This window comes from Oryzias latipes, chromosome 1, assembly GCF_002234675.1.
Source record: "Oryzias latipes chromosome 1, ASM223467v1".
Taxonomy (NCBI): domain Eukaryota; kingdom Metazoa; phylum Chordata; class Actinopteri; order Beloniformes; family Adrianichthyidae; genus Oryzias; species Oryzias latipes.
The window spans coordinates 3,876,519-3,891,256 of NC_019859.2; the positions used below are offsets into that span (position 1 = coordinate 3,876,519).

At 37.8% G+C, this 14,738-nt stretch overlaps 2 protein-coding genes across 4 annotated transcripts in view; one reads left to right on the top strand and one right to left on the bottom strand.

Annotated features, from left to right (window-relative positions):
• The first annotated feature begins 55 nt into the window (after window positions 1–55).
• Window positions 56–11,640, top strand: tbce (tubulin folding cofactor E). Of its 2 annotated transcripts, none has more exons than XM_011481214.3 (16): window positions 56–455; window positions 1,469–1,553; window positions 1,678–1,842; window positions 2,625–2,710; window positions 3,614–3,713; window positions 3,804–3,906; window positions 5,495–5,571; window positions 5,667–5,759; window positions 6,286–6,350; window positions 6,467–6,531; window positions 6,668–6,820; window positions 7,319–7,457; window positions 8,986–9,054; window positions 9,136–9,195; window positions 9,283–9,374; window positions 9,521–9,637. In XM_011481214.3, the coding sequence occupies exons 1-16, from the start codon at window positions 341–343 to the stop codon at window positions 9,557–9,559; spliced, it is 1,506 nt and encodes a 501-aa protein (XP_011479516.1). In that variant the 5' UTR covers window positions 56–340; the 3' UTR covers window positions 9,560–9,637. The 2 variants fall into 2 exon arrangements, with proteins under 2 accessions (XP_011479516.1, XP_004065657.1); XM_004065609.4 differs by having other exon boundaries at window positions 58–455; window positions 9,580–11,640.
• An 880-nt stretch (window positions 11,641–12,520) lies between these two features.
• The window catches only part of LOC101171549 (nidogen-1), a 40,036-nt gene continuing 37,818 nt past the window's right edge, over window positions 12,521–14,738 (bottom strand). For both annotated transcript variants that reach the window (XM_011481096.3, XM_020704775.2), the window contains one exon: window positions 12,521–13,917. In XM_011481096.3, the coding sequence (XP_011479398.1) occupies window positions 13,799–13,917 (119 nt within the window). In that variant the 3' untranslated portion in view covers window positions 12,521–13,798. The remainder of the gene's footprint in view (window positions 13,918–14,738) is intronic.

Sequence of the window (14,738 nt, forward strand, 5' to 3'; positions counted from 1 at the left end):
TAGATATAATTTAAAAACAAATGATTTTGTAAGCACTTCCATGCCGGAAGTTTGTACAACTTCGAAATAAGCCGTTTCCGGTAAGCGACTACAAGCAATGACAAACATTTTCAGAACATGTTTGGATAAAATTATCTCTGAAGATTTTCGAAGCAAATTAACTCTAAATTATGGGCTTTTTCCTGTGCAGATAAATGAACATTTTAGGCAATGAGATCAAACATTTAACTGACTTCGAACGGCTGCCTTGTTGTTGTTGTGCTTAAAATTATTGACACCCCGGTTTTTCATCTGGATCTCTCTGTGGTTCGGGTCGGTCCGTCTGGAGGAGGAGGGCGTCATGGGCAGCGAAGGCACTGAGCTGGAGGTGCCTGTAAACGCAGTGGGGAGACGAGTGTCCTGCGACGGGGAGAGAGCCACGGTCCGGTATGTGGGTCCGGTGCCCCCCACATCAGGTAGGATCTATGACGATGCTTATTTATTTATCCCACGATTAGCAATCCATGCATCCACTCTAACCATCTAAAATGGACTGATGCTGTTTCTTCTTGCACTACAAATGTTCACTGATTTTATGGTACATATAATAGAGTCAGTGTGTACAGGTGGCGCAGTGGTTTGCGCTCTTGCTTCACACCTAATAGTTCCCCGTTTCAAGGCCCGACTGGGGATCTGAAACAGAACACCGTGTTTGGGTTTTCTCCGACATCCTCCCACCATCCAGAAACATGATTCATAGGTTAATTCAGTGCTTCTCAAGCTTTTTCTCTTGTTTCCCCCCTTTGGAGGAGGACAGATGTTCATCCCCACCGTGACACAAATGTGACAAAATAAGCCAAATATGTTAAACTTTAATACCATATCAAGATCTTAAACATTCCTGCTGCTATAGACTAGAAAAATAAAATAAAAAGAGAGGATCGTCCACTTTGCAAGAACAAGAAAAGTAAACCTATGTGCAAAAATAAACAAAAAGTTGTGTTAATGGCTGCAATGTGTCTGCTTTGTGCTACACATCTTTTTCGAAATGAGGTTGCAGGTTTGTTGCTGCAACTCTCAATTCATGCTCAATTTTGAGCCGAGTCGCTCTGCAGAAACTATGTCCTAAAATACCCCACACAGGTTTTCTGAACACTTTTAAAGTAGATCAAAAGATGATCAGAGTGGGACTTTAAGTCCTGCAGACCAGCACTAAGGCGGGAAACTACCTTTTTTCTTAACTTATTGAGGTCGACGTGATATTTCTGGTCAGGTCTGAACCATGCATCAGCATCTGCAGACAAGCCAACCAACGCTGCATCAGCTACAAATTGTTAGTTACCAATCGCCAAAAAATCCACAGCACTGATAGAAAATAAATGGATTCCTTTAGATTAGAAACCAGACATCAAACACAAGCAAGAAAGGATTTTGAAGTAGATATTCTGATGGTTTTTAATTTCTGCATTTTTTTTTTGTTTTGTTTTAGGCCTGTGGCTCGGCGTAGAGTGGGATAACCCAGAGAGAGGCAAACATGACGGAAGCCACAACGGCGTTCAATATTTTACATGCAGGTGATCCCCATCTGCTTCTGTCAAACACTGGCTGAGAAAGTAACATTTGTGTCCAACAGTTAGAACTTGGAGGAAGCTGTAGAAGCAGGGCACTTGGTATCTGAATCTTTCTATTCTACTCTAGTCACCCTACAGGGGGTTCCTTTGTCCGTCCGGCCAAGGTGACTTTTGGAGTGGACTTCCTGACCGCTGTGCAACAGGTGTACCTGATCGACCCGGAGGCAGTCCTGAGTGAGAACGTCTCAGTTTCTTGCAGGAAGCTGGATTGGGCAGGTGTGAAGGAGCGCAGGTGAGATGTTTCTGGATGATGGATTGTTGGTTTTACTGAATCTCTGTGTCCGGCCGGATCCAAACTGCATTCAGAATAATTCTGTCTGAGGTGTGTTGGTGTTCTGGGGATGCTGCTGTAATTGTTGCTCTGCTGTTTTTTCTGTTATTAATTTTACTTCAATTTACATTTAGTGTTATAAAAGCAAAGACATTTAATCATAAAAGCATTAATTATTGTGCATTTTATTGAATGCACTTATAGATGGTCCAAATAAGCAGACGAGTGAACTTCTAAGCCAATCAAGAAGCCAAAATTACACAATGGATCCAATCAAAGACGCAATGGGAGAATCATGTGACAAGACTTAATTCAGCTCTTAAAAATCCTTCATAAAAGCAGAAAGCCTTGATGAAATGACCTCGATAGTAGTTTCTAATTTACCGCATGGCATCAAGGTTAAAATATTAAACACAGTCTAGACTTCTCCGTAAACTTGGTTTAAGGCAAGTTTATTTATGTAGCACATTTTGTGTACAAAGACAATTCAAAGTGCCAAACAGAAAACATTAAAAGAAACTAAATAAATAGTAAAAGTGTGATCATTCAAACATAATTGAAAGAAAGTTAAAAAGAACTGACGCTAAAGTTGCTAAACACCAAAAACAAACTACAGAAAGCACAAAAAAACCACAAGCAGGATTCAGTTTATCTTTTGCTCCTAAACTGTCTTTCACAAACAGATTTTGTCATGAACGTTTGGTCATGCGTCTTCATGATGTTTTGGGGTTTCTTGTGTTTAGTTTTCAGAAACTTCAATCAGTGGTGCTGAGCGGCTTTGAGGTGAACGGACCGGGCGCCGCTGGAGAGATCAGGAAGACACTTTACAGTATCTTTTTTCCCGGCCTCAGTGAGTCGGAACAATATGTACATAGAGTCAGGACCATAAAGATTTGGACAGAGACACATTTTTTTCTAATTTAGTTTCTGTACATTACCACCACAGTGAATTTTAAATAAAACAACTCAGATGCCATAAAAGTGCAGACTTTCAGCTTTTATTCCACGGGTTGAAGAAAAAGATTGCATTAAAATCTGCATAATCCTAATTAAAAGACTACTAGGAACGCTTTGACATGAGATCCAAATAGGATCCGAGTGGGTATTTAAGGAGCAGACCTTCTCCTTTTGGGTTCTCCCAAATGTCTAACTATGGATCACTTGTCGTCTTTTCAAATTCTGTCTAATTCTTAATAATTGTTCATCAGATGTGTAACTGGAGCTGCAGAAAAGATGAGGGAATTCAGTTTTTGGATTTTTGATGCAACATTCATCAAGTTTTCACATACTTCTGCTGCATGGAATATCTTTGTGTTGCCATGGTGATGGACTCAGGCTTATGTTAAGGATAACATGTCATTGTCATCTTAGCAAACACTTGCAGCTTGAACTGTAAAAGAGAACCTCACGCATCCTCATATGGAAGAAGCAGTTCGGTCCTCTCCATCCTGGTCATGACATGAGTCATGCATGAACAAAGAAGATCCCAAACAAACCCAAAATACAAAACCATGTCAGGAAACGGCCCGGACTAAAAATCCAACTGCAGAACATCAAAAAACGAATTTAAGAGTTTTTTTAAGGCCTGTGTTGTCAACAAAATACGTCTGTTTTTTCTTCATCGTTTATGACATTTCAAAGCACATTTTAGTGTGTAATTATGCAAATGAGGAGGTGATGCCACTTCCAGAGCTTGTAGAAAGACCGTCAGCGCCTTAACAACAGCGATCAGACGTTTGCTGGTTGGACCTGAGCGGGACTCTGCTGTCCCGCTGGGAGGACGTGGCTGCCATCACCGAACAGCTGGTCAAACTAGAAGGACTGCAGCTCCAGTAAGTCCTCCTCAGAACAAATGAGCCTCATTTCAAAGGTTTGCCCTCCGTCCTCTGAAATGTCTTTTGTTTGCCGTTTATGTTTTTTAGCAGGAACAGGCTAACTTTGCCCTCTGAGCCCTCAGTTCACAGCCAGGCTTTCTGCAACCTCAAAACGCTCGCACTCAACCAATGTCAGCTCACCTGGCCACAGGTACAGACTCATGCACTCGCACTGCATGCAACTACCTCTTTGTGTTTTAGCTTTTACTATCGCTCCATAATTACAAGCAATAGGTTTGCTTTATTAAAGTTTAAAGAGTTTTATCTGCTGCAGTGATGCTGTAACCCTTGTGCTATCCTAGGCACTTTAACGTCGGGAGTTGGGTCATCTAGACCCACTAGACCAGGGGTGGGCAAACTACGGCCCGGCGGCCACATGCGGCCCATCAAGCCATTAAATCTGGCCCGCCAAACTGGAATAAAGCATATTGATAATCCTTAGTAATGTTTTATCTTCCCTGTAATTTTGGTGTCTACCCATAGATGGTGCTCTACAAACACATTGAAATCAATTTATTATTGTCTGGGAGCAGAAAGATATTCTGCATTCATGGGATCTTGGAAGATTTTTTTTTTTTTTTGTTTTGTTTTTTTTTGTTTAAGTGCATATCCCGAGTTGGAAAATCATTTTTTCCTTTTCTTTCTCTTATAAAGTGGATTCCCACATCTCGGGTTTAGCCCTTGTGACCAATTTTAGAACCCTTTGCGGCCCCAGAGTCAAAAAGTTTGCCCACTCCTGCACTAGACAGTGGGCTGAACCTTTTTTCTTCAATGATTTGTGATCTTCACTGGTGTCCATGGATTACATGAAATCTTTCCACTTTTATCCACCTTTGTCATAGTAGGGAGAACACGTCAATGTAAGGGTGGGGTCATCTAAGATAGCACAAGGGTTAAATGTGTAAACAAACTAAATTGGCGTCAAATCTTCACAAACATACAGTCTTTGCACAATAGCACTGGTAACATGTCCGGTTCCTTTAAACATCATTTTTTAAGTCTGACTTTTTTAAGTCTTTTAAAAATTCACTGAATTTTTTTAAATTTACTGAATATCATCTATAGCAGTTTTTGTCAGCCAGATGCATCATGGGAAATCATTCAACGAATTGGTCTTAAAAACATGAACCATTACAAGGATATCATCCAAACAGGTCCAGATTTCACTCGGGGTGGTTAGAAATGCAAAAACACATAAAATACTTTGAATACATGACTTTTGATAAGATAAGAATGACTGTATGTTGTTAATAAAGACTATAGACTGTTGTTTCTATAGTTACATTTTTGGTTGGTGGTGTGATTTTTATGAAGGACAAAGAGGACTTCGGCTCTGAAAATCTCACACTGATCTAAAGAATTCTTGAAGCAGATTTAAAAAAGAAAAAGACACTTAAAAATGAAAGTATGGAACCATGTTTGTTTTGGGTTTGTTAGATGAATCAACAGTAAACTACGGTGGCCCTGAAGTTCAAATCATTCAACAAATCACTCAATAAAAAAACATTTTTAAGATCACAAAAATAAAAATGAAACATGTTAATAAGCAGTATTACATTTTAGAAGACAAAACAAAATTGCAAAACGTAAAAAACAAAAGTGAAAAAAAAAAATCAGAAATCAAAATGAAATATTAAAAAATGAAAAACTTTTCACCAACCAAAAGAGGTAGGTACTGTGGGACAATGCTGGTTGGATGATAAAAAGATGATCGGTGATTCTTTAATCCTCTTTTTCAGATTCTGAAGTGCGCCCCCATGTGGCCTCAACTGGAAGAACTGATTTTAGAAGCAAACAACATCACAGAGCTTCAAAGGTAAAAACTCCTCGCCTGTGTTCTTTCCTTCAAGCTCACGCTTTTGTTCTTTTTTTTTCTTAAACAGTTTTTTTCTTGTTTTCCGTTTCTAAAAGACCGGAAGGAGTCCTGCAGTCGCTCAAAAGTCTCAACCTCGCCAACAATCCTCTAGTGGAAGACACTCTGCTCAGTATATCTGCCCTGAACAGGTACATCCACCATGATGGGGCTTATTATCAGCAATAACACACATTTGTATGGTTTTATTTAGTTTTTAGTGGGGAGAAGCGCTTGATTCATTGGATGATTGTTTTTTTAATTGATCAATATCCTGCTGAGCCATTTTTCTGATCTTTATTTCATTTTTTGCTCCTTTTAATGTAAAATTTTTGGTCATTGTGAGAGAAAAGTGACAAACTAAGAGGACGATAATGATTGGATGATTCACACACGGCTCTACTTTTGATCTTACAACGAATAAAAGGACATTCAAAGCCCTTTCTGGTTATATAAAAGTGCAAGATATGTTAACCTTCTGTTGAATAATTAAATTAGGTCAACGTTGCCTATAGGAAAAAATTTTCCTCATATCTTAAAATGCAGCAAAGCTGAGAAAAAACTGTTTTTAAAAAATGAACCACAAAGAGGAAGGAAGTTGTTTTTTTTTGTTTTGTCTAATGAAACATTAATTTAACATCAGGTGAAGCAGAAGTGATGATGTTCTCTCTGCTGCAGGCTGGAGAAGCTCAACCTCTCCACAACTGGAATTTCTGTCATTGGATTTGAAGATGCTGCTCCTGGTAAAATGAGCCATTCCTTTAAATATTTTCAATAATTGTGTTGTTTTTTTGTTGTTTTTTTGGGAGGGACATCAAATGAAAAACATGTTCAGATCTTTTGGATATTTTCTCTGTAGGACAAAAGACGGTCATGTTTCCTGCTCTGACCTCTCTAAATCTGAATAACAACAACATCACGGAGGTCAGTGTGGGACGAAGCCCTGGTGGATGTTCCAACATTTTCATGATTCATCCACAAAATTATTCAAAGTGAAAACCAGCTTTAGTTTTGCTCTAGAAACAAACTGATTTTAATGACGTCTCTCTCCAACTTTCAGTGGTTTGTTGTGGACGAGCTGGCCAAACTGTCCAGTTTAGTTAGATTTTCATGCCAAGGTAATCGCCTTTTGAGCAAAGACGGAAACCCAAACACAGCCAGGCAGATGGTCATCGCCAAACTGGAACAACTGGTGTTTCTGAACAACTGCACGGTGAGTTAAGCCTCATTTTTTATTTGGGGTAATTATGTTTCTTCAAGGTGTGGATCTTCAAGTGAGCATTTCCTGCTTTGGTGATGAGTTTGATTGGCAGATTCATTAGCCAATGATGACATTAGTTGACCTGCTGCGTCAGGAGAGACTCAAAATTCACTGCAGGGATTTTCTCTCACAAATGTGGGAAGATTCTCAAATGAGAGGGAGTTTGTAAAGGCAGACTCTGCTGCCATTCACACGATCTGTGAGTTCATATTACAAGTGTGCCTAAAAAAAATCATGTTTGTGAAGCATTTCTGAAACTTTTATTGTGTTTTTGTGAAACACAACATGTGTGTTCCAAATCTAAGTTGCTCGTTTGCGTAAAATTACAGTTGTGAATCAGAGCGTGTGTATTTGTGAGACAGGTTGTGTGCATTTCTGATTATTGAGACTAAATAAATTCCATATTAATGTCATCTGTGTAATTTATTTATTATTATTTTTTATTTTTAGATCATTTTTGATGAAAGAAGGGGGGCGGAGCTTGACTACATCAAGATGTTTGGGGAGGAGTGGCTAAAGGCAGGGGGGCCGGGCCAGCCCAACGCTGACTTCATCAAGCAGCATCCATGTTATCAAAAACTCATTGACAGTAAGTCTCCCTAAATTCAGATGATGTTGAAGTGATTTCATAGAATCGTGAAGAACGGCGAACAGGTTTAAGGACATTTACTTCCTTTACGGTTTGTTTTGGAGGCTTCTCTTTATTTTTGTGTTACGTTTCCACCTTTTCCAACAGCAACACAAACATCAACTGCAGCGTCTCCAGAAATATGTTAGAAAGCTCATACAGCTGTGACGTATTTCTCCATATTTTCACCAAATAGGTATATTTCAGTGCAATATGGTTCTTATATCACATTAATGAAACAAGTCATCTTATTTATAAAGTTTAGAATAAGTCAAACTAAAGGAAATGTGTCAATTTTTCTTCCACAGCACCTTAAACACCACTTCAGTAAAAAAAAATGGTGTTTTAACATTTTTTTATGGCATTTTTCTGATGGAGGACATTTATAAAAGAAAATTGCGCTTAAAGTCACTTTTGAGAATCTATGCCCGTATAAAACGGCATAATCCTAATGAAAAGAGCAGAGGGAATGCTTTGAAAACAGAACAAAGGACGTTCTTCCTCTTTATTTGTGTTTGGTTTATTTATTTTATTTTATCAAATCAGGATCAGGAAAAACCAGATTGTAATTTCAGGAAAAAAAACCTGAAAATTTGAAAACCACTTTAGAAATCACATTGTAAAGTTGAAAAACACACAATTTAAAAAAACAAATTGTACATCTGAAAAAAAAAAATCAATTTGAGGAAAACTGGAATAAAAAGCTATTCATCTTAAACTCTTACCAAATAAAAACAGAAGTTTATTTGTAACAGCTGCCGTTTTGTTTTTTGCTTTGTCTTTAGTTTACAGGAGATGTCAATCATGTTCTGGTAGCCAATGGGATGAAAGCCCCGCCCACACATAGAATGGAGTAAACACAAACAAAAAGTCTCAAACTGTAAAATGAGGCACAATGAAGGAGAAAAAGAAAACATAAAAAAAACAGCATCTGTGACAAACTATTTTAATTTGTTAGCAGTTTTAGATTGACTGTTTTATTTAATCTAACATTTCAGTATTTGTTTAAATCTAAAATAAGTGTTTTGTTTCAATTCTCAAATCTCGCTTTAAGTTCACAATGCTTTTGTTTACTTTTTTCAAACTTGTTTATTTCCATTTACTTTAAGTTGATCCAGATTTACCCCACATCAGAGCTTTGAGTTTGATAGTTTTAGCCCAAAATGTCAGTAGCAAAACCTTCTTCTTTTTGCAAGTCTTCCATCAGTTTATTTCTCGCACACTATGTAAAAAGGACATCCAAAAAGTGCTTCAGTCTGAATATTTGTCCCAAAAAAGATTGAAATATTGCTCCTTAATATATATATATTCTTTTTCAATTTACACTTTTTTTAATTTATTTTTTGTTTTTGTGAAAGATTGTCTGATATGACTCTGTAGGTAGAATAAAAGCATTTCCTGCTTTTTTTGTATCAATAAAAACAGACAGAAATCCAGGGTGACTGTCAGGTTTGAAGGTTTTCTGATGCTGTGGATGATCTTTCTTCAGAGTATGGAGCTCCGGACGAGAGCGAACTGAAGAAGCCGCAGCCGTTCGCTCTTAAAAACCAGCTGATCAGTAAGCCCCGCCTCTTTCTTAATCTCTCCCTCGTACATCAAGCAGCATCCTCTAACCTCTTCCTGTTTTCCTCACCGCCAGAGATCACATTTTTGTTTCCCAACGATTCTGACCGGAAGCCGATAGAGAAGAAGCTTCCAGGTAGAATCTGGAACTTTGTGCTCAGTTTTCCAGAGAACTTTTCTTTTTTTTTTTATAATCTAACTCGGACTCGTTTCTCCTCTGCAGCTTCTATGGATGTTCAGAAAGTCAAGGGGCTCCTCCACAGAATGCTGAAGGTTCCTGCAGCTGATTTGAAGCTGTCCTACAAAACCTCCAAGGTAACGCGTGCTAACATGCATCATGTGCAGCTGCAACAAACTCTGCAAAATCCAATGGGGGAAAAAAAGAGGAATTCTAGCTGCCACCACGCATGCGTTTGCATTGAAGTTGATTATTCTGTCATGAAGCATTTCTTTGTTTTCAGCGACGGATTTCTCAGTTCAATCTGTGTCTGCTGAGCTGATGGTCAAATGTTTGCCACAGAAGGCCGGGGTGGAGTTTGACATCGACAACGACCAGAAAACGCTGCAGTTCTTCTCCGTAGAGGACGGAGACCAGGTGCTGGTCCGCTGGTCCTGACAGGACCGGAGTCGGGATTCTGCATCACAGACTGACAGCTTCAACGCCACGGACTGAATCCAGAGCAGCAAATATAAACCCGAACTCATCACATCTGCAAACTGCCGAGGCAGCTTTCCAGGGGTAAAGGAATGTAAATGCAACATTATAAACATGAGTTTGTCTTTTCCTGCTCATTTCACACAAAATGTTTTAGTTCAAAGTCAGAACCACAAACTCTAAACTTCCTTCTCTCTGGTTTTTCAAAGTACAAATCTACATTTACAAAATAATTCTAGACGATGAGGAAAAAAATCAGAGGAAAGTCTGTAAAACAGCAGAGAAGGATCATATTTTCAGATTAGTTTCAAAACAAAAACTAAATTTCACGCTGAGATGTAAAAGAAAAGTGAACTTCATTGAATCGCAGAAACCAGAAAGACGATCTGATGTAAAAATGGGTCTCATGCATTCTTTATGCTCATGTGCTCAACATTTAGTCCCAGTGTAATGTTTATACTTTTTGTATTTATAGAACTAAAATCCATTTCAGAGATGCCCAGGTTTCATAAAGAAATGCAAATATTCCTAACAGCCTTAGTGAGGAAAGACCGTCAGAGTATTTGTGGATTCTGCTAGAGTTAGTCATTATTATTACATCTAAATGGTACTTTACGTTTCATAAACCTGAATCGGCTTGTTGTTGGGCTCAGAGACGACTTTAATGAACCTGGATGTTCATAAACTATCATTAAAACAAAAGTAATAAATGACTTTGCTTGATTTCCTTTCTTCTTTTTTTAAATTATATTTGATTAGAATAATTTTCTGTTAAGATAAATGAACTCATTTGTCTAAAATGTCATATGTAATAAAAAAATTATGTAAATCTATTAAGAAAGTGGAAAAATAATTCTTGAAAATCGAATTTAAAACAATGAAGCTAAAATCAAACAGAACTTCCCTCACAACTGAAAGTCCTGGCCAATAGAAACACTAGAAACCTGAAGTTTTTTTCAAAAATGTCTTTTAGGAAGAATAAAGGAAAGATGATGATCAGAAAGTTAACTTTACAGATATCTAAGCAGATTAAAAGTATTTCCAATAATTGTTATTTTTTTTACTAGTTCTGTCCAACAACTGAGCAAACAGATGAGCGCTGAAGGCCTTTTGTGTTGCACAGGTTTTACTATTACCAAACTCCTTTACGCCTTCCTTACGTGAAGGTCAGAGACGGTTTCATGCCCGAGTCTCTCACTTTCATGCATCTTCAGAACTCACTGAATCGTTTTAGGGCTGCTGGAGCCAATCCAGCTGCTGTTGGGCCAGAGTAAATGCTGAACAGGTCACCAGTCTGTAGCAAACGTGCACACGCACACACCTAGGGACAATTTAGAATACTATAACCCATTTATGTGTAAAGTAGGGTTTTTTCTGTCTTTTTTTTTTTTTTTGGACTGTTAGAGGAAATCTACAGGAGAAAATGCAAACTCCACACCAAAAAGTCTCAGCTGGGATTCGAACAATAATCTCTGCACTGAGGAAAGAGTGCTAACCACTGTACTACTGTACATCCCTTAGTTTGTTACCTTTCTGTGACAAATACCAAAAAATATTTCATGGAAAGACAAATAACAGTTTAAGACTAGAAAGAAATTTCAGAAAGAAACAGAACGATAAAAAACAGCATTTTTTCTTCTCCGCAGTAGCTTGGGGGGGAGGGGAGGGGTGCTAATTTAGTTTTTAATCAACATTTCCAAGAAGGAACCACCCATTATATTTCAAATGGTCCACAAATACTAAAACGTGGTTTCTGACTACATTTACATGTGTTTAGACCAAATCAACAGAAACTAAGAGGAAAAAAGTGCTTGAAATTAGTTATGGACATAAATCAGCCTTGAGTAGCCCCTAAAATGTAATTTTTCACTTGCCCCCCTTTAAATGTACACATTGAATTTTAAATAAAGGTTCAAATTAAACCTCCTCTGTGTGAACATTTGTTTTAATTCACAACAATTTCAAACGATTATTCATGGCACACACCCAAACACATGATTGTTGAAACCTCTACCTGTCATGAACTTGATGAAGTCCATCTCTGCCTCTGGACAAAAATCTCTGTGACTTTGACGTAAAAGTCCTTCTTATCTTCTTTGAGTTATAAAAGTCTCAATAAAGATGTGTTGTTCAGCATTGGTCATCCATTAATTGTTTCTTCGTGTTTTAAATAAAAGTTCACATTTCAATCAGTTTTAATGAGGTTCCATCCGCTTTTTTTGCAGTCAGCCAAACCAAAAGATAAGATTCTGCCTCTAATTGAATAAACTTTATTAGTAACAAATGAGGAACAATCGCGAGGTCTCACAGTCGGTTCAGAAAGTGCTTCTGCGTATGTCACCGTCTGTTTTCACAACGCGATTTTATCACTTTAAACGAGACAAACATGGAATCGAGTGATGATATGCAATTATATGAACAATTAATTTATTTTAAATAAAGTATTAGTTTTAGGTTTTTATTTACTTGGGGATGCTGTGCCAAGTGTTGCGGTTGCTATAGCAACCCCTAACTTTAAAAAAAAAGTGGGGGGAAAATCCAGCTCTTTTTTTTTAAAAGACTGTCTTTAAAAAAAAAAGTTTTTTTTTCTTTCTATATTAATATCTTTAACCACAGCACGTTGCATTCTAAGCAGCTGGACAGGTTTACTCTCTGTTGTCCTGCAGCATCATCGGATTCATGGATTGGTGTAAAACGTAAGAAGAAAAAGAAAATACTCTGAAAATGACAGACAAAAAGGGTTTTTAGACTCAATACTTACCGTATTTCTTGTAACTACAGTATAATTCTTGTATTTCTGACAGACTAAGTTTTGATTTTTATTCAATAATATTTTACACATTTTCTTTAATTAAGCACCTTTTCTAGACACTCAAGAACAGAAAAGAGAGAACGCAAAAAAAAACATAATTATGGTACTTTTTATGTAATTAAAGGAAGCTTTTGTAATGAGTTGGGTTATGAGTTTAACTGTAAATTAAACGTTCTTTGAAAAAAAATTAACACATTTAAACAATGTATATTCAACAGTACAACTATGCCTCAGTTTGATGATTTCTTTATGAAAATACAAAATTCAGTTGTCAAACAAGCATAAAAGCACTTTCACAATTATAATTTTCAGTAAAAAGTAAAGACACAGAATAACATTAAAACACTGCAAATATAGAATCATTTTTTACATAAAAAGATGAGCTTTAGGTAACAGAATAGAGCTCACTTAAATCATTTCATCTTGGCACACGGTTTTTTCTTTTAGATAAAAAAGAAAGAAACAACAATTTTATGTCACTTTGAGCTAAAAAATTAAATGTCTTTTTTATTGTTTTTTTTTTTAATCACACAGTTTTGTATTAATGTTTGAAAAAAATAAACTAAATGTTTGATGAAAAATCCACTTCTACAGCCACAAGGTGACAGTGTGGCACCAAGTTGGTCAACAAAAAAAAAAACAATTTCTGCAGAGATGGAGATTGAATTAAGGTTTACTGATACTACATGCAACTGCTGCAAAAAATAATAAAAATATTGAATACATTTTTGTATTTTCATTTCATATAATTAGTTTTCAAGCATTATTTTTTCAAAATCAGGAGTTATTCAGAGGAGCAATAATGACCATTTTTTAATTGTATAAAGTTTGAAAATATTTAGAATTTAAAAATATTTTATATCAAACTGCATAGAGTATAAAAATGAGGTGTAGCTGGTTCAAGCAAATGTAAAATATTTGCGTTCTTCATCTAAAGCAGAAATGAATACTTTTAGTATATTTTCCAGACTCAGACAGATCTATTCATGTTCACCCCTTAGTAAAATATTTTTACAAACCTTAGACACAGGAGTCCCTGATGCAAAAAGATGAAAATCTGAGTTCAGCCGTAAAAGACAGGAAGTGGCTTTGGACTCATCATCATAAATACTGGCACCCAAAGCTGGAACGGTCTCCAAGGACTAAAAAGTACACAAGAGCTCCACAAAAATTCAGAGGAGTTCCGTTCAAGTAAGAAAAGTATAACACACACACACACACACACAACAGAACGAGTTTGGTCTTTTTACTTGCAGCTGCATGTCTGCAGATTCACGGGAAAGCCTCCACGCACCGGCTGGCGTGGACGTCGGGGCAGCGGCACGTGAACCCTCCGAGCCGCGGCAGACACAGGTGAGAGCAGCCGCCGTTGTTGGAGCAGTAGTTAAAGACTGCACCGGGAAGAAACAGAGAGAAGATCAAGGATCTAAAACACAGTTTAACAAAGAATTCTCCTAAACAGACTGAAGGACAGAAAAGGCGCCACAGTGTTGATTTATTTTGTCTGTGCTGAACCGCTCAAGCAGCTGATATTGCAGAGTGTAGAAAATATGGAAGACAAACTTTTTGTTTGATCCAGATAAACGAGCAGTTTCATGGCTACAGCTGTGGTGCCACACCCGTTTCCCCCCAAGGACACATCTGCCCCGGTTCCCATTTTTACACCTTGCACATGTTATAAGAGCCTGCAGCCGATTATGATGCACAGGGCTTTAACCACATGAATGTGCAGCTTATGCATGAGCCAGTCTGTGTGAGACATGGGAACACGTTATGCTATGCACATCCTCCGTCTGCAACCATGCAGGGATGGATGCCGAACCCTGTGGGAGTCCTGCGGTTCTGGCAGTGCACCCTCTCAGTGTTGGCGGCTGCAGAGCGGGCCCCCTGAGGACTGGCCTTGTTCCTCCACATCGCACAGATGCTACATTGTTTTGGGATAACAGACCGAGACGCTGCATTGCTGAAGCTAAATGTTTCCGATTTCATATGGTGATCTACATCCATAACCCTTGTGTTATCTTAGATGACCCCACCCTCACATTGACGTGTTATTCCTACCATGACAAAGTTGGAAAGATTTCATGTAATCCATGGACACCAGTGAAGATCACAAATCATTGAAGAAAAAAGGTTCAGAGCACTGTCTAGTGGGTCTAGATGACCCAACTCCCAACGTTAAAGTGCCTAGGATAGCACAAGGGTTAAGACC

Excerpts from the sequence above, each read along its gene's own strand:
- tbce (XM_004065609.4), top strand. The coding sequence starts at position 341 with ATGGGCAGCGAAGGCACTGAGCTGGAGGTGCCTGTAAACGCAGTGGGG. Across the intron at positions 456-1,468 it reads TCCGGTGCCCCCCACATCAG|GCCTGTGGCTCGGCGTAGAG; the intron begins GTAGGATCTATG and ends GTTTTGTTTTAG. Across the intron at positions 6,532-6,667 it reads ATAACAACAACATCACGGAG|TGGTTTGTTGTGGACGAGCT; the intron begins GTCAGTGTGGGA and ends TCCAACTTTCAG.